Source organism: Barbus barbus, assembly GCF_936440315.1.
Source record: "Barbus barbus genome assembly, chromosome: 4".
NCBI classification, from domain to species: domain Eukaryota; kingdom Metazoa; phylum Chordata; class Actinopteri; order Cypriniformes; family Cyprinidae; genus Barbus; species Barbus barbus.
Window position 1 is genome coordinate 4,365,768 of NC_136732.1, and position 26,785 is coordinate 4,392,552.

A 26,785-nucleotide genomic window follows, 5' to 3' on the forward strand; every position below is an offset into this window, starting at 1 on the left:
GAGTCTCTTGTAATAAAACAACGTCTGCCTGTAGTTTTTTAAGCTGGCTAAATATTTTTAACCTCTTTTCTCTGGAGCCAGCTCCATTCACATTCCATGTGACAAACCTCAGTGCGCCCATAGATGTGTGTGTGTAGCTAATGCTGTTCGCTGCGTGTGATGCTCAAATGAATAAGATATGAGCGGGCGTACGCGCTTGTATGCGAGTATGTCCTTCATGTCTGTGTGCGCTGTAAGGTCGGAGTGGTTGCGTTGACGCTGAATGTATATGTACATGGTCGTGCCGTGCAGATGTGTGATATAGGCTGTTGTGTGTGTGTATGTGTAGTAAAGCAGGTGATCGGTGCAGTGAAAGGAGTTAGAAGTAAGAAAGATATACAAAGAAGCAAGCAGAGAGGGATGCAAGTAAAAACTTGAAAGAAACAAAAACATTGCAACAACATTTAAACGCTGCGGAGACTGACGGTATCGTGTTTGTTATGATATCATATTAAATTAGCGAATTGACATAAATAGTTAGAGGTAAATGGAAGAACAAGCGAGGAAAGAGGAAAGAAAAAAAAAGAAAAATATAACGGATTCTTATCTGGAGTGGTGTTAATATAACCACGGAGTGGTACTGAGGTTACGGTAGAGCTGCCCGTCCACGTAGAGCCGGTCCACGGCGATGACAGCTCGGGAGCCCTTTTGGATAAGACTGCGTCGGATTGGGAACAGAATTTTGCGTCGCTCCAGGATTTCTTTGGGGAACTGGTCGTTTACGCTGAAGTCGGTTCCTTTCAGCTCCCTGCCGCGACTCTTCACCTGCTCTTTCTGCTTGAAGTATCCAAATTTGGCCACAATAGGACGCGGCCTCGGGGCTCCAGGTTTCTTCGCTCCCATCCGATGGACTCTTTCGAAGCAGATGTTTTCCACGGTGTCTTCCGGAAGCTTCAGGTATGTCTTGATAAAGGTTTTAACCGTAGTTTCTACGTCCTCTTCGGCAGATTCCGAGATGCCCGAAAACACCAGGTTATCTCTCATGCTACGGGCCTGGAGATCGATAATAGTCTCTTTTATTTTTTTATTTTCTTCACTTATACGGGTCACATTCTCAGTTAGAGACTTGACCGAGTCCCGTAGTGATGCGTTTTCAGCAGCAAGTGTTTCCACCTGCTGCTGGCTGAATTCCAGTGATTCCCTCAGGGATTTGAATTCACGGTGCAGGATCTCGACCAGGGACAACCTCGCGTCGAAGCTGGATAACCGCTTGTCGATTGAATCCAGGATGTCGGTAAAGCTTTTACCTGTCGGCGATGTTGTTTCAGGCGAGTCTGTCGGGCGACTTCTTTTGGAAGACGGCGTCTCGCTTTTGGCTGGGGAACATGCATTTTGGTTTTTCTTCATGACTATAACGTCGAAGCACCAGTCGATGTATTCCTGAAGAGTTTCCAAATTTTCCTCGTTGTCCTCGCTGTTCATTCAGTTTTTCTGCCAAGTCTCCAGCGTCTGACGTCACCTACAGCATTTCCGGTTTGACGTTTTCCAAGTCCTTTAAGGAAAGTGATGCACTACCTCAGCATTTCAATGTGGTTTAAGAGTGGACTTATGTTAGGCCATTTCTAAGGCCAGTTTTAATATAATTGAAATCATGTAATGCATTTTTAAATTATTTTACAATGTTCTCTGTGATGCACCTAGAATATTAGCAAGAGTTTTACATAAAAAACATCACGATTTAGATATAATAGGCTATTTTGTATCCGGGTTTTGACCCTCTCTGCAGTCTGTTTTTATAGGCGGGGCACATTCAAAACACTAAAGTGAATTCTCACTGCTATCATTGGCTAACAGTTTTGCATATTAATACAAAACAATACAATACAATATTTATTTGTAAAGTACATTTAAAAACAACCGAAGTTGACCAAAGTGCTGTACAGAATAAAATAAAAAATAAATAAATAAGATGAATAAAACAAGTCTATCAAATTTAAAACACAACAATAACAAAATAGCTCAGTATTCAGTAAATTTGGAAAGAGAAGAAGGATCGTGTTTTTTTTTTTTTAAAGATATGGCGTCACCAAAGCACATTTAAGACTGTTAGGGAAGGAACCAGTAAACAAACATTTGTTAACCAATAACAGACCAGGATCAACTGTGTCCATTATTTGTCTAAGGAAAAGAAATGGAATAATATACTGAGGACAGTTAGTTGGTTTTAGGTAGAGATGCACCGATTGACCGGCCAGTCATCGAAATCGGACCATTTTTCACATGACCGGCCCAGATCGGTGACTGGCCGGTCAGTCTATTGTTTTGCCGATTCTGAGCCGATCCTTTTATTGCCAGCGGCGCAGGCAATGACATCACAGCCACGCGCACACTCACAGTTGCGTATAAACACGTCGTTTCACTTGAGAATTATTCTAATTTTAATTGCATTCAGTGTAAACGGTGACTGGTAATGTATTTATGTCATGCCAGATGAGGCTCGCACAGCCTGTGAGTATGTGAGAGAGGCAGCACACACAAAGTAACTCACAGAAATTTATAGATGCATACTGCGGTAGCAAAAAAAGATATTTAAAAAAAGTTAAAAGTTAAAATTAAGCTACTTAGATTTTAGACAAAATATTGACTGTTTTTACTCCATTTCGCTGACGAAAATAGTTCCGATCAAAGCCACAGCAGAACTGTTGTGTGTCTCTGAGCAACACACGGCTGTGTTTCGTTACTGAATGAATCCACGTTTTTGAATGACTGGAGTGAGTCAATGATTCAGTGGCCCATTCATAAGGACAGTCACTTGCCTCGTTTCTGAATGAATCAGCCGTTTGAATGCATCGGCTGAATGAATGAATAAATGACTCGCTCATTAAAACAGACACTTGCTGCCATCTGCTGGTGGTTTAGTCATATTTAAAAGTATCATTGCAGTTTTTCAACATTTATTTGTATGTTTAAAAAAATATGCAAAACATTAATCTTAAATTATTAATTTAATAATAATAAAAATTATTTAATTATAAAATTTAAAAAATTATTTAATAATTTAATAAAAATTATTAATTACATCTGTTTTGTTACATACTGCAACTCATTTTAAGTTAACTATTTCTTCCTCTTTCCAGTCACAGAGCACTTTATTTTGAGACTTAAGTGAGAGAAAATCTGTAACTTAGTCCAGATTGGGGGAATTGTTATGTTTAATAATTTCTTTTATAATGCAACTAATTTTTGCATTGAAATTTGCATAGATTTTTGTTTGTATATGCTGTCAATTATAGTTCTTAGAAAGAAAATCGGAATCTGCAAAAATCGGTATCGACAGGTCAAAACAAATCGGCCAAGAAAATTGCAATCGGTGCATCTCTAGTTTTAGGTAGTTTTAGGCCCGATACTTCTGTACTCGTACTCGTTAAAATGCCCCGATACCAATGTGATAAGTGCCATATTCAGACAAAAGAACACCGACAACTGGCAGCAGAATGAAGTTATTAAAGATTAAGGATGTCTACAAAGTATATATTGTGGCGGAGTGGAAGGAACACGCAACAGCAAAACTCAGGTGAAAGCCCCGGAGGGTGGATTTTATTAATAAGTGCTGATATACATGGGCGGTGACGGTGGTTTGACGTGCGGTGGTGCTCTCAACCGTGTCCAGGTACGAGTGAGTCCGTGGGGTGCTCGTGGCGGTGCTGAACGGTCACACACTGCTGTCTGGGGAAGAGAAGAGAGCGTAGAGTCAGGTCGCGAGCTCATGGAGAGGTTTCTCACCCTTCCTCTGTGTGCACGCTGTTTAAATAGGGCCAGGCTGATGAGGGGCAGGTGTGGCCGATCAGCCCGTGATGAGCTGTGTGCCGGTGCTCCTCGTGAGTTTTCAGGGCAACGCTGATGTGGACTCGGGATGCTCGTCACAATATGCAATTAATTTAATGTTAAACATTCAGTATTAACACCTGTATAGCTGATGTGCGTGAGCTGATGGGCTAAGCATAGCACGAGTAGATTGAGCGCGCGGCGGCGCAGATGCGTGAGCTCGTCGAGTGAATATTCATTTCTTACAGAAATCACTGGATAGTTTGTAGTTCGGTCGGATATGTCAAAAACAAGTAAAGCAATGCATATGTTACTTAACTTAGTTAAAGTTACTGAGGGAGAGAGAGAGAGCGCGTGCGCACTTCTGTCGTGTGATCTTTATTGAAGTTCGCTCACTTCGCACGCATCATTTGGATTAAAATTCAATCGTAAATATAAGACAATTTATAGGGGCACTATAAACATAATTTATTTTCAACCTGAAGCATATACGACTTTCTGGCGAAAGTGAAACTAGCAGTCTGTTTGAAATGCGCTAGGCTGTACTGTACTTATCCCTCTCATTCTGCACCAATACAAATACGTGCGCGCATTGTGTGTTTTGCTTGCCTCATGAGTGATTCTGCATTATATGAGTGACTTTGGAATATAAATTGCAGCACATTTCAGATGAAAAAACACGACTTCTTTCTGAAAATATCACATTTAGGAGGCTTATAACGAGTGGTTCCCTGCATTATTACAGCAAAACGTGTGATTACAGAACTAAACCGCTGCAATGGAGCAGCTCTAATGCTATTAAATCTAATGCTATTAAGATGATGTACCATAGAGCAAAGAAATTAATAGTGAAAGTATTCAGTTGTACACTAAATAGCACAGTAAACTGACAAGGAACAAAATTAATTTACTTTATAGATTAATATTGTAAAGGTTATTTCTGGAATAGCTCATTAATCTGTTGAATGTTACATTTTAATTTCTGTTCTAGGCTTTCAGACTGCAGTATCACTGAAGAAGGTTATAAAGCTCTGGCTTCAGCTCTGAGATCAAACCCTTCACACCTGATAGAGCTGGATCTCACAGGAAATGATCCTGGACAATCAGGAGTGAAGCAGCTCAGTGATTTACTACAGGATCCAAACTGTCAACTCAAGACACTGAGGTGAGACGTGATCAAATAATACTAAATAAATGATACGCATGTGAATTATTTATATTACACATAAATATTATTATATTATATTATATTTCACTAATTCAATAAGATACAGATGCTGCAGCTGCTGTTGTTTTGATGATAAATGTACATTAATTTCCATCAAGCTCAGATACACAACACTGTAGATCTACTACAGCAGATCTATAACAGGCCACAAACATGTGACGTGTGTCAGGATAATTCAGCACACACACACACACACACATCTGAACCTGCAGTTCTCTCATAATGAGCAGAATTACTGTTGCATCAACAGACATCAGTTAAATAAAACTATCCAGAGATGGTCTAAACCCAGATCATGTTCCCTGTTAGTGGATCAGCAATCCAGTGTTTGGTGAATTCTGCTACATAATAATAGGAAGAGCCGGCATCAAAAGATCAACTAAATATATGGCTATGAATGCTTAGCTGTCACAAGCTAGTTATCCCTTTGCTAACTCTCCTCATCTCCTGCTTAAACCTAGAAATATCTTTGAGAATTTTTGAGAATTGAGAATCATGATCTAGTGAGCTTTTGCCCATGAGTTTCTTTTAAAGAATTTACTTTTGACTTTTGTCTTTATTAAAAAAATATATTTGTAGGCCTATATTTAAATGTTCAATTGTTAAAACTTGAACTAGAGCTTTTCGTTACAAACGATGTTTGATAATCTTTAAATGTTTTGTGATGCAATACACATTGAATTGAATTCTGCTTCATCTTCTCTTCTGCAGGTTTGTGGGTCCTGCTGCAGATGAAGCCTGTCAGTATGTGACTGGAATTGTGGGTAAAAACCCGTTACTCCTGAGAGAGCTGAATCTGAGTGAACATGAACTAGGAGACACACGAGTGAATCAGATCGCTGCTCTACTGCAGGATAAACACTGTCAACTCAACACACTGAAGTGAGTATCTTCCATCATTTCATGTGTCACATGACTAGTAATGTTACAGTAGTCTATTTTACTTCTCATTTGAGTCTGACCCCACGCTATAAAGCTTGGAAGAGCCAGGATATTTTTTAATATAACTCTAATTATATTTGTCTGAAAGAAGAAATTCATATACATCAAGGATGGCTTGAGGGTGAGCAAATCATGGGGTCATTTTCATTTTTGGGTGAACTATCCCTTTAAGTGGTCAGGGGTTGGAGAAAATAATGTGAACACACTAGAAATAGCCAGTATTTTATTGTGTTTACCATCGTTTGCCTTTAATACAGCTTCCAACCTTCTTAGAATAGATTCATACAACTTTTGAATAGACTTCAGTTAAATGTTGTCTCTAACTTCTGCTGTGACTGCTGAATGTCTACTTGGTCCAGCCCTGTGGAGCGAATTTTGTGACTATATTCATCTAACAAATCCAGTGTTTTGCAAATAAACAAATTCGCTTTGCAAAGAAAAACTCGACTTTCAAACAAACGCAAAGTGATTTGCAAATAAAAAACTCTATTTGAGAGAAAATGCAGAGGTATGGACAAATATATGTATTGTGTGTCACAACTGTGAGACTCATTTGCCTTTTTATGAGGAAACTTAGCTAGATTTTCTCATGCGTGCGAGCAGATTTTCTCACAAATGCAATTGAGCAACTTTCTTTTCCAAAAACACTATCCCATACATTTCCATTTTAGTATTACAATATATTGTGACACGATATATAGTTATAGCCCTGCATTGTTTTGAGTGTTGAACAATTGTATCAACATTTATAGCCTATGTATTCTATATCCTGCCATCCAACAGAGGATAAGAATGGATCAGTTTTTTTAGGGAAAGACTGCCTAGTTAAATGTTTAGACATGTCACTACTGATTTTTTAATTGTTTACAGCACTTATTGTGAATTTCACTGACTCTGTAGTAGGGTCACTTTGTTAAAACATCTATATGGATAATTATAGATATAGTAAGACAGAAACTCACCTGTTCCCCACTCATGTTGGTCTGAAAAGGTAAAGAGGTTATTCAGGTCTCGGGAGACTAGCGTAAATTAACCAACAGCACCATCTGCTGTTTTTGGAAAAGAAAGTTGCTCAATTGCATTTGTGAAAAAAATCTGCTTTTGGTCTGCTGGTGAGATAATCTGCCTGCATGCATTTGATTTTTAATTTTTTTTAATTTTGATGTAGCAGCATGAACAAAAGTACATTACAGTACATTATTTCAAAACAAAAATTGTTACAATTTTCTCTGCCATTCAAATTTTCTTTTTCTTTTTTAAACATAATATAAACAAAATAACAGATAAAATAAAATAAAATAAAATAATAATATTAATAACAATAATCATTTTAACGGTTCTTGAGAGGTCAGATATATACTTAATAATCAAATTCCATATTCAATAATGTTAAATGTTTGTTCTTGGTCTATGGTAGAGACTGTGGGAGAAAGTCTGTTAGTTTCCGATGTGGAAAGGATGTGTAAGGGAGATCACAATAACATTTTCCATTCAGAAGGGAAGGATCATTTGTTTTATACCTCCACAAAGTCTGGCCGTAATGGCCTTACATATTCGATCCACTTGGACCAAACCTTTCTGAATACATTCTTCTGAAGACGGAGGGAAAAAGTAATATTTTCCATAACATAAATATCATTCACAATATCCATCCATTCTTGTATTGTGGGGGGTTCAGGAAGCAACCAGCGCCTTGTAAGTGCTTTTTTACCAGCAATTGTTAGAATGTCAAATAGGTATCTTTAGGGCCATCTTGTCTGGAGATTAGTATTTCCTAAATATAATGTGGAGAAGCGCAAAGGCAGTGTAGTGTTAAAAATGCCTTTCACTGCTTTATGAAGCTCCACCCAAAAGGGTTTATCTATCACTGGGCATTCCCAGAATATATGCCAGTGATTGGCTTCCCGAAACCCACACTGTCTCCAACATTTGGTGTCCCCTCCCTCAATATGTGCTTTCTGTTTCGGTGTAATAAAAAATCTGACAAGACATTTCCACCCAAATTCCCGCCATATGTGAGAATTAGTACATTTCCATGGGAATTTACATATATCAAGCCATTCCTCATTCAATATGAAAATGTACCTTCCTTTTCAAATTTTTATTTAATATATTCTGTGGTGGAGGTTTTTTTTTATCCTAAGACCTTTATAGAATTTAGAGATGACACCCTTATTTAAATCACCTTGGTAAGCACCTGTAAATATCTTCAATATTGGGTCATTGTTTTCAAAATGATTGCGTAGCTGGAGATATCTATAAAAATCAGATTTCTCAAGGCAGCACTCTTTCTTCAAAGTCTTTCAACTCTCCCTTTTCCTTAAGAGAATAGGATGTTGTTATTCCTTTTGAGACCCAAAATTTGAATCTATAATCCATTCTATTCTTGACTTAAATTCAGGGTCATAGGCACATCATTGAATTATTTGTAATTTCCAATCTAATTTATATTCTTCCTTTATTGTATTCCAGATTTTTAGTTGGGCTTTAATCCATGGGTTTTGCACCTTTTCTATAAATCTTCCCAAACTTTTATGTACCAATAATGCTTGAATTGGGGGGTCAGACATTATGGAGAGTTCGATATCTTTCCACCTAGCTTGATATGTTGGGTTACATACAGGTGCTGGTCATAAAATTAGAATATCATGAAAAAGTTGATTTATTTCAGTAATCAAGTCAAGTCAAGTCAAGTCTGCTTTATTGTCAATTCTTCCACATGTACAGCACATACATACAGAGAATTGAAATTGCGTTACCCTCAGACCCTTGGTGTAAACAGTTAACATTAAACACGTTCAAATACAGATAATACAGTTTAAACATATGTACATACAACTCTATAGCTATACAAGTAAGGACATTGTAGAATTAAAAAAAAAAGAAATAAAGTGACATAAGGCGCATGGCAGATAGTGCAAACCAGTTAAATAAAAACAAAACTGTGCAGATATATGTGTAGTGCAAAAAGAGCTTATCAATCTGAGAACATTGTAGAAAATAAAAAATAAAAAAAGATAGATAAAGTGACATAAGGCACATGGCAGAATAGATGGAGTGCAAACCAGTTAAATAAACCAAAACTGTGCAGATATATGTGTAGTGCAAAAAGAGCTTGTCAGTCTGAGGACATTGTAGAAAAATAAAAAAGATAGATAAAGTGACATAAGGCACATGGCAGAATAGATGGAGTGCAAACCAGTTAAATAAACCAAAACTGTGCAGATATGTGTGTAGTGCAAAAAGAGCTTGTCAGTCTGTTAAATTGACAGGAGAACAGTCTTTTTATGAGACTATCCGAGGAGGTAGTTTGCAGTCAATGCTGGATGAGGTAGTGATCAGTCCAATGCTGCACAAGTGAGAGGTGCTGGTCACAGTTTGTAAGTAGGTGGGACGGCTGGTCCTGGGGGTGTGGGGAGCCGGAGGGGGTGGGGTCTCATAGTGTCAGAGTTCAGTGTTGTATGGGGTAAAAAGAGGGGAGGGGGGTCAGGGACGGGATGGAGTTCAGCTTCCTGACAGCCTGATGTATGAAGCTGTCCTTCAGTCTGCTGGTCTTCGCCTGGAGACTCCGCAGTCTCCTCCCTGATGGCAGCAGACTGAAGAAGCTGTGTGTCGGGTGGGTGGGATCACCTGCAATGCGGAGGGCTTTGCGGGTGAGACGGGTGCTGTAAATGTCCTGGAGGGAGGGGAGAGAGACACCAATGATCTTCTCAGCTGCTCTCACTATTCGCTGAAGTGACTTGCGGCAGGATGCGTTGCAAGCGCCATACCACACAGTGATGCAGCTGGTTAGGATGCTCTCGATGGTGCCTCTGTAGAAGGTGCACATGATGGGGGTCGGGGCTCTGGCTCTTCTGAGTTTGCGGAGGAAGTAGAGACGCTGCTGTGCTTTCTTGGCCAGTGCTACAGTGTTGTTAGTCCAGGAGAGGTCCTCTGTGATGTGCACACCCAGGAACTTGGTGCTGCTCACTCTCTCCACAGTCGCACCGTTGATGGTCAGAGGGGCATGCTGAGTGTGTACTCTCCTGAAGTCAACAACAATCTCCTTCATCTTCTCCACATTCAGAGAGAGATTGTTGTCACTGCACCACCCGGCCAGGCGGCTCACCTCGCTCCTGTAGTTTGTCTCATCTCTGTTGCTAATAAGATCCACCACAGTTGTGTCATCCGCAAACTTAATGATCAGGTTAGAGTTGTGTGACGGTGTGCAGTCGTGGGTCAGCAGAGTGAAGAGGAGGGGGCTCAGCACACATCCTTGGGGGGCCCCAGTGTTCAGTGTGATAGTGCTGGATGTGTTAATGCCAACCCGTACTGCTTGAGGTCTCCCGGTCAGGAAGTCCAACAGCCAGTTGCACAGAGAGGTGTTGAGCCCCAGCTGGACCAGTTTGTGTGTGAGCTGTTGAGGGATGATTGTGTTGAATGCTGAACTGAAGTCTATGAACAGCATCCTGACATATGAGTCTTTTTTGTCCAGATGTGTGAGGGCTGGGTGGAGGGCAGTGGCGATGGCATCATCGGTCAAGCGGTTGGACCTATATGCAAACTGGAAGGGGTCAAGTGAGGGGGGGAGGACAGACTTGATGTGGTGCATGACTAGCCGTTCAAAGCACTTCATGAGAATAGGAGTGAGTGCTATTGGACGGTAGTCATTGAAACAGGATGGAGATGACTTCTTCGGGACTGGAATGATGGTGGTAGCTTTGAAGCATGTGGGGACAACGGCCTGATTTAGCGAGATGTTGAAGATGTCTGTGAAGACATCAGTGAGTTCCACTGCACAGTCTCTCAGTACACGCCCAGGAATGTTGTCAGGACCCGGAGCTTTGCGTGCGTTGATCCTGCTGAGGGACCTCCTCACGCTGTCCGGGGACAGCGTCATCACCTGGTCGCCGGGAGGAGGTGGAGTCTTCTGTGCAGTGGTGCTGTTTTGTGCCTCAAAGCGAGCAAAGAAGGCATTCAGCTCGTTTAGCAGGGGGATGGTGCTGTCACAGGTCTGTGGTGGGGGCTTGTAGTCCGTAATGGTCTGTATCCCCTGCCACAAGCTCCGAGAGTCTCTGCTGTCCTCCTGGAGTACTGTCTCTTGGCCTCTTTGATGCCGCGGGATAGGTTGGCCCTAGCTGTCTTCAGGCCCTCCTCATCTCCAGCTCTAAAGGCAGCGTTCCGAGCCTTCAGCAGTCTGTAGACTTCCCCTGTCATCCACGGCTTCTGGTTGGCCCGGACAGTGATGGACTTTGTGACTGTTACATCATCAATGCACTTGGAGATGTAGGCAGTGACAGTCTCCGAGTACTCTTGGAGGTCTGTAGTGTTGTTGTATGTGGCAGCCTGTTTAAACATATTCCAGTCAGTGGTGTCAAAACAGTCCTGAAGTGCCTCTGACGACCCTTCCGGCTTCACTTGAATCTGTTTGTGTATTGGTTTGATGACTTTGACGAGCGGTCTGTATGCAGGCATTAGCATGACCATTCAGCGTCAGTAATACCATTCAAAAAGTGAAACTTGTATATTAGATTCATTCATTCCACACAGACTGATATATTTCAAATGTTTATTTCCTTTAATTTTGATGATTATAACTGACAACTAATGAAAATCCCAAATTCAGTATCTCAGAAAATTAGAATATCAATTAAGACCAATGCAAAAAAAAATATTTTTAGAAATGTTGGCCAACCGAAAAGTATGAACATGAAAAGTATGAGCATGTACAGCACTCAATATTTAGTTGGGGCTCCTTTGACCTGGATTACTGCAGCAATGAGGCGTGGCATGGAGTCGATCAGTCTGTGGCACTGCTCAGGTGTTATGAGAGCCCATGTTGCTCTGATAGTGGCCTTCAGCTCTTCTGAATTGTTGGGTCTGGCGTATTGCATCTTCCTCTTCACAATACCCCATAGGTTTTCTATGGGGTTAAGGTCAGGCGAGTTTGCTGGCCAATCAAGAACAGGGATACCTTGTCCTTAAACCAGGTACTGGTAGCTTTGGCAGTGTGTGCAGGTGCCAAGTCCTGTTGGAAAATGAAATCTGCATCTCCATAAAGTTGGTCAGCAGCAGGAAGCATGAAGTGCTCTAAAACTTCCTGGTAGACGGCTGCGTTGACCTTGGACGTCAGAAAACACAATGGACCAACACCAGCAGATGACATGGAACCCCAAACCATCAATGACTGTGGAAACTTTACACTGGACCACAAGCAACGTGGATTCTGTGCCTCTCCTCTCTTCCTCCAGACTCTGGGACCTTGATTTCCAAAGGAAATGCAAAATGTACTTTCATCAGAGAACATAACTTTGGACCACTCAGCAGCAGTCCAGTCCTTTTTGTCTTTAGCCCAGGCAAGACGCTTCTGACGCTGTCTCTTGTTCAAGAGTGGCTTGACACAAGGAATGCGACAGCTGAAACCCATGTCTTGCATACGTCTCTAAATGTTTAGGGGAAGTTCTACAGGTAGTGCTTGAAATAAATAGAAATATCGTGGAAGAATTTTCATCTTTATTGAGTCAATTCTATGACTAAGGCCAAGGAAAGAGACGGCATTCCACCTGTGTATATCTTTATAAATTTTTATTAAAAGTGGGTTAAAATTTGCTTCTGCTCTAGAGGGTGACACGGGATTGGATTTTCAAACCTCTCCCGTCCCACTCCCACAAAAACAAATCTCATCCCATCCCATGAAAAAACTGGGGGAAAATCCCGTCTCGTTCCACTCCCGGAAGAACGACTCCCATTCCCTCCCACTCCCGTGTTGTTGTTTTTTTTTTGGCCGAAATCTGTCAGTTACAGTAAAAATATAACTCAGATGCCACCTTGAATAAAAACCCAAAATGTAGTTTTTTGTTATATTGAACCGAAAGCTAGCTTTGCACAGTGTGCATTGCACACATTAAATTTCATGTAAATCATCCATGCATTTTATATTTGAATTTTTCATTTGAAAGTAGACACTTCTCTCTAGAGATATATTTTTCAAAGATAGAGTTTCAAAGTTTCTCGCTCAAGTTCACAGAGACCTAAAGTGCATCCTGTTTGCTTTAAAGCGCAACGTTTCGTTGTTATTCTGAGTGCACACAAATAAACTTTACAGATTTAAAAGATGTATTAGGCTACTTTTGACCAAAAATTACAGCGATTTTAAGAGCAAGTGAGCTGTCCTGCAGCGAGTGCGCTATTCAGCTTCCACTCTCCACACAAACACTTCAACAGCACACATTTCTCTAGGTTAACATCATATTGAGCGATGTAAAGTTGCTACTACATAGGCTACATCTTTCAGATGAAAAGCCATATTTGAGGTCGATGAATGATAGATGAGCGTTCGGATGTCCTTCCCGAGTGTATTACCAGTTACCACATAGACCAGCCGTTAACAATCTGTCTGTCACGGACTGCGTCATTCACTTAACCAGCCACACCAAAGCAAACAGGAGGAGAGCATAAAGAGACAGGGCAACTAGAATTGTGTTCAGAATTAAAATATACAGTTTATTTATATAAAAGGTATATTTGTGTATAAAGTTGGGTATCATTACTATTCCCGGTCCCGCCCACTTCCGCTGACATTTTTCCTGTCCTGTCCCAATCACGTGATTCGTAGCGATTTTGTTTACCTTCCCGCGGGATTCCCGTGACCCGTAGCATTCCCGAAAAATTGTCAGCGTCTACTCTGCCAGTGTTGAAGTTTCTTTCTTTAAGTATATTCTTAAATATTTCAGCGAATTCTGATTCCAATTAAGGTTGAATTTATCTTTAATATATTTTGGCGGTGTATATCACTGCAAAAAATGCTTTTCTTATTTAGATTTTTTGTCTTGTTTCCAGCCAAAATATTTAAAAATTCTTAAATCAAGAAGGATTTTCTAGAGAAGTAAAAATTGTCTTGTTTTCAGAAAAAACTAGTCAAAATTAAGTGAGTTTTTGCTTAAAACAAGCAAAATAATCTGCCAGTGGTGTAAGAAAAATAAATAAATAAAAAATAATCTTGTTTTCTGTTTGACATAAGATTATTTTTCTTACCCCATTGGCAGATTATTGTTGCTTGTTCAACAAGTTATCTAGAAAGTCAACCATGTCTGTTCCTTCTTTACTTTCGGGTATTCTGTAAATCCTTAAATTATCTCTACGAGCTCGGCCCTCCTGGTCTGAGTCTGGCTTCCAGATTAGCTTGCCGCTGTGTTAGCCGCTTGATTAGCGTTGATGCTGCTTGAAGCACGGTTTCAGTTTCTTCAATTCTTTCCTCTACCTCCTCCAGTTTATCGTTTGTTCTCTTCAGTTCTGGTTTAATGTCGGAAAGCTGTACCTTATTATCCCTTCTGAATTCTTGGAGTTCGTTGAGGATGCATCGCAGGCTAACTTCAGAACTGTCTTCGCCATGTGGATATGATGTCGGCGAGCTGCTTCTGCTACCTTGCCTTGGTTCAGGGTCATTTTCTACGACAGGTGCATCTCAGAAAATTAGAATATGGTGACAAAGTAATTTTTTTCTTGTAACTTATTTCAAAAAGGTAAAACTTTCATATATTTTAGATTCATTACATGTAAAGTAAAATATTTCTAAATTTTCATTTTGATGATTAGAGCTTACAGCTCATGAAAGTCAAAAATCAGTATCTCAAAATATTATAATATGTACATTTGAGTGTCAATAAATGACCATCCATACAGTATATATTCTGGGTATCTCTTGTTCTTTGAAACCACAATAATGGGAACACTGCTGACTTGGCAATGGTCCAGAAGACGATCATTGACACCGTCCACAAAGAGGGTAATTCACAGAGGGTTATTACTGAAAGGAGTTTTGCTACATCTGGTAAGCGCTTCCGTAGCCTGATGGCAAAAACTGAGAGACTTAGGAGGAGCTTCTTCCCCCAGGCCATCAGGCTCCTAAACTCTAACTCTGTCATAACATCTCACGTCTCCATGTAAATATCACTATCAATAAGTTACTCATAATTTTTTCTACCTTGTATTGCTGCTATGTAAATACCCTGTAGAACTTTTATGCACATTCCTTCTTATATTACTATTTAAGTCAACAAACATACTGACCTGCACATTTATATTTATATTTTTTATCTTTTATTTTATTATTTTCTTTTTCTTAATATTTATGTACATTCTGTGTTTTGTATTCTATATAATTGCACTGTCCTTGGAGCGGACCTGACTTACATTTCACTGCTGGTTATACTCTGTATAATTGTGCATGTGACAAATAAAAGTCTTGAATCTTGAAATTGGGTAGGAAAATGTGCACAAACAACAGGGATGACCGCAAGCTTTAGAATACACTCTTAGAAGAAAAGGTTCTATATAGAACCTTAAAAGGTTCTATCAGGCGCTTCATATGTGGAACCCCTAAAAGCTTCCATATAGAACCCTTTTCAAGGGTTCAATCAAAATAACCCTTTTTAAGGGTTCTTTGTTGCCAGGAAAAAGGTTCTATATAGAACCCTTTAGGGGTTCTCATCAAGGGATCATTCTTTGGATTTAATTGTTGTTTTATTTTAATTACATTTTAAGACTTAAACAGCTCATATAGCTAATTTATCACTAGAAAAATGTATATATATATGTGTGTGTGTGTGTGTGTATATATATATATATATATATATATAAGCATAACACATCAAGGTTTTGTGTGATCATTTAAAACACGTTTATTAGCATTTACAATGACAAGCAATATATAACACAGCAATTCATAGTTAATTCTTTGTTTTTTTCAACCCCCTCCACCTTACTCACCCATCCAACATGTCAGTCACAAATATATGTTGATTGCTAAGAAACTACACACAAAAAAACAACTGAATAGAATGTTAACTTGCACAAATAAATAAACAAATTTAAGATGCTGCAAGATGGTGAACCACATGTTTCTGAAAAGGGAGCTAAAAGACAGACTATATTGTTTTTAAATTTATAAGCATTAAATATTAATTTTACATTCAGATAAGCATTTAAACAATAAAAACAAAGGACCCATGACAATTTCAGCACTGGGAAGGGCTAAATATTGCTGATTAATTTAATCTGATGAAATTAACTGAGTGATGTCTTTTGGATGCGCCATACTAAACAAAAAGACGACAGGAAACAGATACTTCTGGCATCTCTGTTATTGGTCAGTGACACATCCATTTTGATGCTAACTCTGCTTGCGATGAGTAGGCTTGACATCCTAAGATGGGGATACAGGTCAGAGAAACATTTATTAGACCTAATGAGAGTACAATACAACAGGAAAAAGAAAGGAATCTCTCACAATTAAATCAAATCTTAAAACGTACTAGAATTAGAGATACGTGTGATGTTTTCATCTGAATGTTGATGACCAAACAAGTAATGCTGCAAGTAAAGAGTCCAGACCTGCAGTGACAGTGCAAAATATTTATTTATTTATCTATCAATCATAAGAACCTGCATGATAAAAGGTGGAAAATAGAAGGAAAAAAAAGATATCAGTAACTTCAGATTAGCTGATTGATGAGTTTCAGTTGTTACTGTGAGGAAACAGAAATAATGGACCTTTTGTGTTATTTTTTGCAGCAAGTTGGCCATGTTTCCTCTGACTTCCACTTTTCAACACTCTGATAAACTGGCGGTAACACTCTCTGAGTTAGATGAACATCTACAACAACCAAATACAGCGTGTTTAGAATAATATACAATTACTTCAGCACAAAAAAATTATTATATTTTATTATACTATAACTGCAAACACCAAATACTCAGTTATCCACAGAAAAAATGGAAACATCTCCATCAGCTGCTTCTCTCTTTGTTCTTCTTGGTTTTAATTCATGTTTATAACAGCAGTCTGACGGTGATTTGACCGAAACTTTCATCTTTTCCTATAACGTTATGTTATGTCCAATACAATCTACAGAGCAAAAAAAAATATTACGTTAGGCTATAACATGAACTCTCACCAGCATTATGCGGGCACGCCCACAATTAACAACAGGACTCCTCCATAAAGCCTCGGACTGGCAGCTGCAGGTTGACCTGGGAAAACAGCTGAGGTTTCCTCAGCATATTGTAACAACCAGTCTCCGCCCAGACATGATAGTTACCTCCGAGGTTTCAAAACAGCTGATCATGCTGGAACTTATGGTGCCCTGGGAAGAGCGTATTGAGGAAGCCAATGAGAGGAAACGCGCCAAGTACCAGGAACTGGTGGAGGAGTGCAGGGAGAGAGGCTGGAGAACCTTCTATGAGCCTATAGAAGTCGGCTGTAGAGGATTTGCAGGACGTTCACTTTGCAAAGTCCTCAGTCGTTTGGGCGTTACAGGGGTGGCCAAGAAGAGGGCCATTCAATCTGCAAGCGAAGCCGCAGAGAAGGCCACAAGGTGGCTTTGGATTAAGATGGCTGATCCGTGGACTGCTACTGGGACGCAAGTCGGGACTTGGTCAACCCTGGTTGGGTCGCCTGGGCGAGGGTGTATGATGTTGCGAGACCCGAAGCACCCAATGATCCCAGGAGACATCACAGAGGATGCGTCCCAGTGCATCCATGAGATGTTTCTTGCATAGAATGAATCTAAAATATATGAAAGTTTCACTTTTTGAAATAAGTTACAAGAAAAAATGAACTTTTTCACCATATTCTAATTTTCTGAGATGCACCTGTACATTTGCCGTTGTCCTACTTCTAGTAGAGTAACCCTTTTCTGTATTGTTGAGTAAAATATTTACAAGGTCTCACAAAAACTGATTTTTGGGGGTTATTTTAGAAAACCGTCAGGGAGCTCAAAAATTGGGCTGTTTTCTTGTGTTTATTAGTTTCTTGTGTTTATTCTTGTTATTAATTGTTATTTTTTAATAACAAAAACCGTTTTCATTGTGTTTATTAATGGGACGTTCAACAGAATAGTACTGTGCTGCTGTAGCAGAACATATTCATAGAGTTTATTGATGCTCCATATCATCTCTCTGCCATCAAACAACCAGATTAATGAATGTCTAACACAATCAAACAGAACAGGTCCAGACTGACAGGGTCCTTAAAAAGGTCCTTTAAGGTCCTTAAAAAGTCTTAAAATGTCTTAAATAAAGTTTTCCATATAAAAGGCCTTAAAAAGACTTAAATTCAGATCCGATAGGTCTTAAATATTTTTGGTGACTTTACCACAAAAAAAAAAAAAAGTTTTTTCGGAAGTTTTTTTTTTTCCCGCGGTAGTTATTGCGTCATCAGAGAGAATTAAGGTAGCAGGTCGAACTGAAATAGCTGCAACGGGTAAATGTAAGTTCAATGAGAAATGGCTCGAGAATGACGAATTCTCATGGTGGTTGAAGCCGGTGGCTGATAATGTGTACGAGGCAAATTGTTTTAAAAATCTTTTAAATCTGCAAAGGCGTTTTAAACTGGGTACATTTACATTTATGCATTTAGCAGACGCTTTTATCCAAAGCGACTTACATTGCATTCAAGTTACAGTTTTTACATTTTATCAGCTCTTGCTTTCCCTGGGAATCGAACCCATGACCTTGGCGTTGCTAGCGCCGTGCTCTACTATTTGAGCTACAGGAAAGCTACAGGAAAGGTACAATGGGCATCAAAGCGGTGGAATCGCACACGCAGAGCGGGAAGCACCGGGAATATGCGAGAGCCCGCGAGAAGAGTTCAATTAAAGGTTTCTGTTCCACTCTTCCCAATAGCAAAGATGTCACCACGGATGTTGAGAATCCCCAGCCTACAACGCCATCATCTGACCTACGTTTAGTTTTTGGCTCTACGCCAACAATAAGAGCTGAGATAATTTGGGTGCTGAGGACGGTAACAAGCCATCACTCGTTCAGGTCAAATGACAGGATTGATCAAAATTGTTCATTCACATTGTTGTAATTCAAATATATGTACAAAGTAGATTTAGAATAGAAATACAATCCAGAACAAAAATCGGTCCCACTTTATATTAGGTGGCCTTAACTACTATGTACTTACATTTAAATTAATCATTTGATACAATGCACTTATTGTGTACATACATGTTTTTACATTGTACTTATATTTTTAAAAATACCTATATGTAGTTACATCTGTAATGAATTTCTGTAATTACATTTATAATGACACTGACCTATCCCTTACACCTTAACCCACCCTTAAACCTACCCATACCACCAAACCTGTCCCTAGCCTTACCCGTATCCCACCTCAATAGCAGCAAAAGTGTTGTGCAATACAATATGACCACAATAAGTCCATTGTACTTATTTTTTTATTTAAGTACATAGTAGTTAAGGCCACCTAATATAAAGTGTGACCCAAAAATCTACCTGTTATTGTGAGCTGGTTAATAATAGTAATTAATGTTGTACAGTGGCTTCTTTGCAGTTAAACAGCTGCTGAAATTGTTGAATTTTTGATTTCTTGGATATTGTCTGTGAAAAGCTCACTGTATATTGTAATACTAAATAGCATTTGTTACAGCAATTAATATTTTGTGATTTGTGTTGTGTGTGTATTTTCATCGCAGGTTTGGTGGTCTTAAATTTCATATAAGTTGGTATTAAAAAGGTCTTAAAAAGTCTTAAATTTGACTTGTTAAACTCTGTAGACACCCTGACTGAGCTTTATTCTGTGCAGGCATTGGTTCTTCAACCTTACTTGTTTCAGAGAAATATTACTGTTCTTCACATCTACAGCCACAGACAAACCTACAGTTTTATTTAGATGTGCAAAGTTGAATCTGTGTAGCAAAGCTGATCAAGCCACTGGACAGAGCAGAGCGAATGCATTTACGTTGTAGTGATGTGCAGACCAGTGTCAATTTAAGCACAAATACACAGCAGTCAGAACTTTAATTTTATTCAGTTTTAGACAAACGATGAAATAGGAATTATTTGACAGAAATAAAAAGATATGAAATATTTTAACACCTTTTACACAAGGTTGTTGGGAATTAAAACGTCTTTGTATTTCTATCAAGAATCAGGACAAACTGTTCATAAACCATGAGAAGTGCACATTATTTGATTGAATGAACAACTTATTTGTTTTCAGAGATGAGCACAAATACATCAAAATGTATTTAAAATAAAAATACAAAATACTGTGTGGGAAAATGTATTTAAATACAAATACAGTATTTTATATTTTGAAAATTCACAAAATACATTTGAAATTGGCCATCTAGTGAAGTAACACTATTAAGGCCTGTTTACACCAAGAACGATAATTATAAAGATAACTATATTAGTGTATTCTAAGTATACAATGCAGTTGTGTCGTCTGTCACTAAATGCTGAAGCTCTTTGAAGCAGAAATGATTCCGATTGGCTGTCAATATTTTTATCATTCATAATTTTTTGTGCTGTTATGGTTATAGTTGTTTTGTGCTATCTGCTATTCTCTTAGATTTAGGATGTACTCACACTAGGGGATCTGATCCGTGCTTGAGCATGATTGACCCCCAAAGTCCAGTTCATTTCACAAGTGCGTCTGCTCTGTACCGTGTCCAGTGTGGTTTGTTTAACCATGTCCTGGTCCGCTTGAAGAGGTGGCTCTGGTGCGGTATATCTACGATTTGGGTTTTAATACGATTTTCCCAGGAAACCTGGCGTCCTCCACGATTCCTATTCTTTCCAACAGAAAAGCACTTGAATACGACAAGCTTGTAATCAGGACTTCTGAAATTGGAAGTAGGAAATGTTGATAGCACACGAAGGCAGTATTATTCCTTATTTCCTTACAGGAATCCAAAAAATGTCATTCCCCAATTCTAGATGGAGTCTCTCAGCTGCAGCTCACATGAATGAAAGTGGCATGTCTGAACTAGTTGATACAGGAAACCAGCAGCAGTCTAATAAAGAGGTTGATTGGAAAAACTTATGTATTTTGAAAATACAATAATACTACGATTAAATGTATTTAAATACAAAATACATTAGATTTTTTTAATAGCAAACAACAATTATCCAGCTTTTCATCAAAAATGAATTCCTGACCTGCATTTTTTTTCAGAAAGCTGTTTCACTCAGACATGCATCACAATAAGAACAAAATATGATCACAAAATGTTGTATTTGTTGACTGTAAACTACAATCTTAAAATGTCTTGAAGTAAATTTTGATTTATGAACAGAATATTCTTGATTTGTTACATTTAAACTCCTTTTTTAATGTTATTTTAAAGTGGTTCTATAGTTGATCCTGTATCTTAATCACATTTCAATTCACAAACCTTCTTTGGTCTGACTAAAGTTTCTCCAGACTTGAAATGTAACTAGTATCCTCAAATCCTAGTTTTGGTTTTGTGTTAGTTTATGGCTGTATGATTATTTATTTACTTGTATTGTTTTCAGGTTTTAGGAACATTTTATTTATTTCACTGTATGGTGTTTACTCATGATTAATTGAACTCACACATGAACATGACGTGTCTGATTCACTGTCTTTTCTCTTTCTATCTTCAGTCTGTCTTATTGCAGTATCACAGAGAAACAGTGTCTCATCCTGACTTCAGCTCTGAAATCAAACCCATCACACCTGAGAGAACTGAACCTGAGCGGGAATAAACTCGGAGACTCTGGAGTGAAAAACCTCCGTGATCTACTGATGAACACACAATTCAAGCTGGAGAAACTAGAGTTAGTATCATTATACTCTACAGCAGTTACAGTGTAATTATACATTTAAGTACTGAGTAATATTAATTAACTACATGTACTTACTATATGGTTAGGGTTAGGATTAGGGTTTGATTTAGGGTTACTTGCATGTAATTATGCATACATGAGAGTAGGGATGTGCGGTATACCGATACTGGAAAAATACCGGTATATATTATATTTCAAACGGTACGATATCATAATTTTGCTCAATTCGGTATTTCATAAGCTGCTGTTGCAAAATGCACCTGTAGGTGGCAGTGCTTCCCAAATTGGTAAATGTGACAACAGAACAACGCGATGGATCAAACAGATGAAACTCAGCGCACCCAAAATTAATAAATAAAGAGAACAGTAGAAGTGAAATATGGCATTACTTTGGATAAAAAACAGATGACAAAGGTGAAGGAACTGACCTTACTGCACCTATATGCAAGCGTTGCTATAGGCCTAAATCATGTTGCCATAGGAACACAAATCTTTTTAAGCATTTGTCGCTTGCTATCCTGATCTTTTCAGAGAATTAAGAGATCGACAGGTGAGTGCATCATTCATAAATTCAGATTTGATTTGACCTTTTATTTACAACTGATCAATGCACATTCAGATGTGATACAGTAAGCGCAAATGTGCATGTGAGACACGCTAGAATCAATGAAGTTTTGGTCACGTAATGCATGCACTTGCATTTCATACAATCAAAAACTTTCTTTTAGTAAAATTAAATAAGCATAATGAAGTGTAAAGAATTTATTTATTTTACTATGGCATTTGCTTATGGTGTATTTATTCACACAAACTTTACATGGATCTGATTCATTGTCTTTTCTCTTTCTGTCTTCAGTCTGTGTGAATGCAGTATTACAGAGAAACAGTGTCTCATCCTGACTTCAGCTCTGAAATCAAACCCATCACACCTGAGAGAACTGAACCTGAGCGGGAATAAACTAGGAGACTCTGGAGTGAGAAACCTCAGTGATCTACTGATGAACACACAATTCAAGCTGGAGAAACTACAGTTAGTATCATTATACTCTACAGCAGTTACAGTGAGATTAAAGATTACTGTTCAGTTTATTTTAAGTGTTTTGTGTGTATTTGTGACTGTACACTCAAAAACATTATTTCTGCCTCTTGTTCCTTTAATTAAAATGAGCTAAAGTAACATGTTTTTGAGCATTCTGTCACAATTTAGTTGTGTTCATCTACCTAATATATTTAAAATGTATTACAGTTATTTGTTGAAACTACATTAATATTTGTTGTTGACGTAACTAACTGAGCAGTGGATTTGTAGATCTCAGCATGATTTGTAAGAAACTGCATGATTGTAAATTTAAGGATGAAGTGTTATTTTTTGTGTTTTTCTGTAAAGGGAAATATATGTTAGTGTTTAATGTTCTGTTATGTTGGACAGTTTCTGTAATGTTGTTGAATTGTGTGGTTACCATTATGCAGAAGATTGGTGTTTGTGCTTTGATTGTGACACTTAGTGAGTAATAATAATAATAATAATAATAATTAGACCTCAGTAAATAAATAAATGAATTATAATTTTGTCAAACAAAATCTTATGTGGGAACAATGTACTAAAGTTGAGTTAACCCAAACTAGTGTAAATTAATTTAATTAACTAAACTATTTGAATTTGAATGAAATAACTTTTTTATTTTTTTATTTTTACTGTATGGCATTTATTATGATATATTAATTCGCACACACATAAACTTTACATGGATCTTTTCTCTTTCTGTCTTCAGTCTGTCTTATTGCAGTATTACAGAGAAACAGTGTCTCATCCTGACTTCAGCTCTGAAATCAAACCCATCACACCTGAGAGAACTGAACCTGAGTGTGAATCAAATAAAAAACACAGGAGTGAATCTCTTATGTGACGTACTGAAGGATTCACGCTGTAAACTGGAGACATTGAGGTCAGTAACATTCACATACAAGAATAAAATGATGAAAATCACTTCAATAGTTTAAACTCAAACACTTTATACTCAATATCTCATGATGAGTCTGAGTTCACTTTATATTTGTGTAAAATTCTTCAGCTTAATGATTTGTCTTTAAGATGATCTCTCTTCCTCTGTTTGTCTCTTTCTAGTCTTTATGGCTGTGGCATTACAGATGTTTCTTCTTTAACTCAGTCTTTGACGAACACAAAAGCACTGCAGTTTCTAAAACAGCTTGATCTGAGTTATAATAAGATTGGAGACTCAAAGCAGCAGCTCATTGATGTGCTACGAGACTCAAACTGTAAACTGAGGTGACTAAACTTCACTTTGTGATATTAAAGAGATTCATTTACCTCTGATATGTGAACAAATATATACTTTCAAATATTTGTAAAAAGAGTTTATCAAATTAACATCAAGCTTTATTTCAAAGTGTTTGTGTCTGAATGAAATGTGAAGTTGATAAAAATGTTTAACACAAAGGAGGAAAGAGAACAGAAGCACACTGTCAGAGCTTTATACAGCAACAGCTGCTTTATTAATTACATCAGTAATAGTCAATCATTACAGTTTGAAATAGATTTGGTCAGATTGTAGGAAAACACTGCTTTAAAAGTCCCATTGACTTACAATGACGGAATGTTCATGAATTTGAATCTCAACTGTCACTTTCTCACATAGACAGACACACACACACACACACACACACACACACACACTTGTTTCACTTCCACCTTGTCCAGGCCCTTAGGAACCCCTTCTCTCTTTCTCTCTGTAACTCACACACACACACACACACGTTCACCTGCTGTCTCTCAGGCTGTGGCACACACACACACACACACACACACACATACACGTTCACCTGCTGTCTCTCAGGCTGTGGCACACACACACACACACACACACACACATACACGTTCACCTGCTGTCTCTCAGGCTGTGGCGCACACACACACACACACACACACTCACACTCACACACACATCTATCTATCTATCTATCTGACTATTTCTATCTATCATCTATAAAATCTGATTTGTATTTGTTCCTTGTGGTTTATTATATATGGCTTACACTCATTAGCATGTGTTTCTCTTTATATTAACTCAACAGGAGTCACACAAACACAAACATATGAATGGAATTCATGTTCAAATGTATTTAAAACACAAATATTGTTTTAGAAATATCTATGCCAGATCATGTAAATGTAAGAGTTTTTAACTGAAAAAAGAAACTGTAATTGAAATAGTAACTAATTAGTAATTTGTTCTGAACACTGATTTCTCTCTCTCTTCTGTTCCACCTTACAGATAAACGGCATCAAAGTCCAGAACTTCTCCTGCTTTCTGAATCAAACACCAATCACAGGTAACACTCCACACCTGTACCTGACTCCCGCTCTGGAAAAGACCAAACCGCGGAGCAGCATCATCTACTGGACACATGCAAAAAAACAACACTCCGGCCGTAACAATCATATTTTGAGAAATGTCTGTCTTTGATCGGTTGCCAACATTCTTCAAAAAATATTTTTATGTTCTACAGACAAGTGAAAGAAAGCAAGAAACATACAGGTTTCAACATACATGATGACAGATTTGTTTTGTTTTGTTTTGTTTTTGAGGGGGGGTCCTGTAATCCTGTAAATCAGAGAAATCTGCTGCCGATTTGTCAGTGAATTCACTTCTTGTGGAAATACTACACTGATTTTAAATAGAATAAGATTTATTGCTGTATGAAACTGCATTGTTTTAATAAATGTAAAGTTTATTATACTAAATCTTGTGTTATGATTTCTAATGCGTACAGGTGAAACAAATTAAATAATGCAGCATTAATATAAGCATACATGTACATATGGGCGATACTGAACAACATTTCAGCCGTAGTACAGAGTCAGCTCTTTTGAGGGGTTCTGATGATATTTTACATGGTTTGAGCTTAGATTTGATTGATAAATTAATGCTGTTGTAAAGTCGATCCTGTATTTTGAGGACATGAAGAAAGTTGTGCATGCTTTGTGTTATTGTGTTTGGATTATTGTAATGTTTTGTATCTGGGTGTGAATCAGGCCTCTCTCTCTCTCTCTCTCTCTCTCTGTGCGCATGCTTCTGAGCTGAACGGGTGTGGAGTGTGGAGTGCGAGAGCGTTGGCCTGCGGGCTGTCGATATTCTGCTCTTTATAAAACATCCCCTTACTTCAATACCTCGACTAATGCAATGCCTAAAAGACTATGGAGACATTTCTGGATACAAAATTAATCAAAATAAATCAGAGGCAATGATGATATCAGGAATATGGCCTAAACAACTAAATGAGATGGTGTCATTCCACTGGTCTAAACAAGGATTTAGGTACTTGGGGATTATTATCACACCTAAAACTACAAGACTTTTTGAGGCTAACTATAATAAGCTAATTAATCAAATAAAGAGTGATCTAGTTCGTTGGGAGGTTCTTCCTTTATCTTTGTTTGGCAGAGTTGAGACCGTAAAGATGAACCTGCTCCCACGTTTCCTATTTTTATTCCAGTCGTTGCCCATACGAGTTCCAATTTCCACTTTTAATATGCTAAACAAATTAATTTCTCAATTTATATGGCAACACAAAAGACCCAGAATTAAACTTAAAACACTTCATCTAGCTAAAAATAAAGGAGGTTTGGCTTTGCCAAATATAAAATTTTATTACTGGGCAGCTCAACTAGCAGCAATTGCGACTTGGATCAGTGGAGATGAGGAAGCAAAGTGGACTCAAATAGAACAAGGGGAAGTTAAGGGTGCACAACTGTCTGCCCTACCCTTTATGGATCTAAAACATGTCAATAAAATGAAGATTGAAAATGAATGGATAAAACATACAATAAAGGTATGGGCAGAAGTAAAGAAAATGCTTAAGGATGTTGGAACAATTTCTCGAGCTATGCCCATAGTGGGTAATGTAGACTTTCCACCTTCGATGTGCGACCATGGTTTTAGGAGGTGGGCAGTTAAAGGCCTCTTTATTTTTAATCAGCTCTTTGAAGAAACACACTTAAAGTCTTTCTCACAACTTCAGGAACAATTTGATCTTCCCCCAAGTGATTTTTATAGATATTTGCAAATTAGGCATTACATTACAAACCATAAGGAAAAAGAGAGAATTGGCAAAATCCCAAATGGCATAGAACAATATTTTATCACAATTTCAGAAAAACGTCTCCCTGTTAGTAAACAGGTTTCT

At 38.2% G+C, this 26,785-nt stretch overlaps 1 protein-coding gene across 1 annotated transcript in view; it reads left to right on the top strand.

Moving 5' to 3' along the window:
- Positions 1 to 25,340, top strand: part of LOC306867223 (ribonuclease inhibitor-like) — a 174,944-nt gene extending 149,604 nt beyond the window's left edge. The window contains exons 2-5 of the mRNA XM_079412817.1: positions 22,544 to 22,610; positions 23,353 to 23,526; positions 23,706 to 23,867; positions 24,874 to 25,340. Coding sequence (XP_079268943.1) covers positions 22,544 to 22,610; positions 23,353 to 23,526; positions 23,706 to 23,867; positions 24,874 to 24,877 — 407 coding nt within the window. The 3' untranslated portion in view covers positions 24,878 to 25,340. The remainder of the gene's footprint in view (positions 1 to 22,543; positions 22,611 to 23,352; positions 23,527 to 23,705; positions 23,868 to 24,873) is intronic.
- Positions 25,341 to 26,785: the final 1,445 nt, after the last annotated feature.